This window comes from Anomaloglossus baeobatrachus, chromosome 2 (assembly GCF_048569485.1).
Source record: "Anomaloglossus baeobatrachus isolate aAnoBae1 chromosome 2, aAnoBae1.hap1, whole genome shotgun sequence".
In the NCBI taxonomy this organism is placed as follows: domain Eukaryota; kingdom Metazoa; phylum Chordata; class Amphibia; order Anura; family Aromobatidae; genus Anomaloglossus; species Anomaloglossus baeobatrachus.
In genome coordinates, this window is record NC_134354.1 from 786,593,958 (window position 1) to 786,596,220 (window position 2,263).

Here is a 2,263-nt window from a genome sequence, read left to right on the forward strand (position 1 = left end):
CCAGGAAGGGGCAACAGGAAGAACTCACTCAGAGCCCTAAATAAGATGCTTGTTTGGATGAAAGTCCAGTTGGATGTTCCAAGAATTCATAAGAAGATGATAAAAGGAGACTGGTGAGTAGCCATGGAAGGAAATTTTATAAATCGCGCTCAGAGATTGTGTTTTGAGACAAACATGTCAAGCCGCAACTGACGAATCTAAAGAGGTGTCGGAGATATCAGCAGGTAGAAGGTTCGCAGATCTTTATTCCAGAAGCCACAGGCTACCGATGTGGTTGGTAGACGAAGGTCCAACAAATCTTTTTGCTCAACTCTAAAAAAAATTTATGATTTTTAAAAATATGTTTTTAATTTTTTTGTGGCATCACAATTATAATGTTTTTACATTGTCTAATAATTGCGTTTAAAGCCAATGTGAGTCCAAATGATGAATACTTTATCAAATTTTACAAGTTTTTTTAATGTTCATTATTTAGCAAATGTATCCTGATAAAGACTTCTTTATGTAATGTCTCAAGAGTTCATCTCGGATGCCATAGATTATGGGGTTGAGGAACCTGGGTAAATACGTGAATACAAAGAAATGAACTGTTGGCAAGAAGTCCGGCCATTTTGAAGTATAGGCTTGTGTAAATGTGGTCAATAAGGGACTGGTGCACAATAGTATCTGAAAGGCGTGGATCATAACAGTCCTTCCGGCTTTAGAGGCAGAAGAAGACTCGGCACACATTTTTGTGGCCACCAGCATGACCTTGACATATGTGAATATGATGACTACTCCAATCATGATGAAGAACAGAATGAGGCTTATGGAACGTATGATATTCTGAATTGGGTTGACCACCAAGGTTTCCTTCTGGCATACAATGTAAAGATTGAGTATATTTGTCATCGATGAGGCCATGACACAGAATTCAGCCACATATGGGAACATCACAAAGGAACATATCATGGTGAACACCACATTAGCTCTTTGGGGTGTGCAGAGCTCCACGTGTCTCAACGGGTGACATATAGCAATATACTGTTCCACAGCCATGGCCGCCAGGTTACACGGGGTAACTTTGAATGCGCCAGAAGAGAAGGTGTATAAAATGTAACAAAGTGGTGCAGGGATACGTAAGAAATTCAAAGACGCCAACATTAAATAGAAGCCTAGAAAAAGATACAATGTGTCATTGATGAGCAAGAAGACGAAGAGGATATATCGAGCATTCTCCCGTAGAGTTGGATTCTTGAGGAAGATGTTAAAAACTAAAGTAATAAAGCAAAGGAAAAAAATGAAGCCAATGATGATTGAGGGAATGAAGGTCCATTGTATGAACTGTAAGAGTCTGCTGCTGATGGTCGTCGTGAGGGTTGTGTTGTCTCGGAGCACGGATGAGTTCACCATATTAGAAGTGCGATGTCCTCGTCTTTTGGGATTGTGATGTATGTGGAGAAAGAGAGAGAAAATATATATTTTTTGCTACTCATCTGTATAATCGCGGTCTTGTTGAGTACATTGCAGGACACAGATGACATTGGTATCGGCTACAGCTCTTCTTACTGATATGGAAATCTGTATTCCAAGCAAAACATCCGGTCTTCACAGGTGATTAAATAATAAAAGTTTCAATTAAAAGAGATTTGATAACGTTAAGTTAAAAAAATCGTATACGGGACCCCTATGTATATCAGAGAAGGATCTGCCTTGTTGCAAAAGGGTGCAGTATTGAAATCAAAATTCTGGCTCACAAATGTGGAATTTCTAGACAGGACCAGTCGAATAATTAAACAATACAAAGAAAGTAGAAACAATTGTTCCTTCTGAAGGATAATTCTAACGCAGGAGACTTCCAGGCATCCAATTCCTGTGAGATCATCTTATATGTAGACCAACATCTTATTGAATGTTCTAACAATATCTGCAGACTCGGCCTTTGCTTCATTTAGCTGAAAAAAACCATGATTTTATAGAGCTGGTATATAGCTGGCACATAACATAGTTACATAGTTACATAGTTACTTAGGTTGAAAAAAGACCTAGGTCCATCTAGTTCAACCTTCCTCCACCAGTTCTACATTTGGTCACTAAGTCATTTATAACCAACAATGTTGTGTACTGTGGAATTATCCAGCCCTGATATAAAAGCTGTTATAGTATCTGCCATTACTACCTCTTGTGGTAGTGTATTCCACAGTCTGACCGCTCTAACTGTAAAGAACCCTTTCCTATTTAGCTGTCGGAATCGCTTTTCTTCCACTCGCAGTGAGTGCCCCCT

General features: G+C 39.1%; 1 protein-coding gene across 1 annotated transcript; it reads right to left on the minus strand.

The window, feature by feature from the left end:
• Positions 1-471: 471 nt before the first annotated feature.
• Positions 472-1,392, minus strand: LOC142290051 (odorant receptor 131-2-like). Its single transcript, XM_075333996.1, has one exon. The coding sequence runs from the start codon at positions 1,390-1,392 to the stop codon at positions 472-474; it is 921 nt and encodes a 306-aa protein (XP_075190111.1).
• Positions 1,393-2,263: the final 871 nt, after the last annotated feature.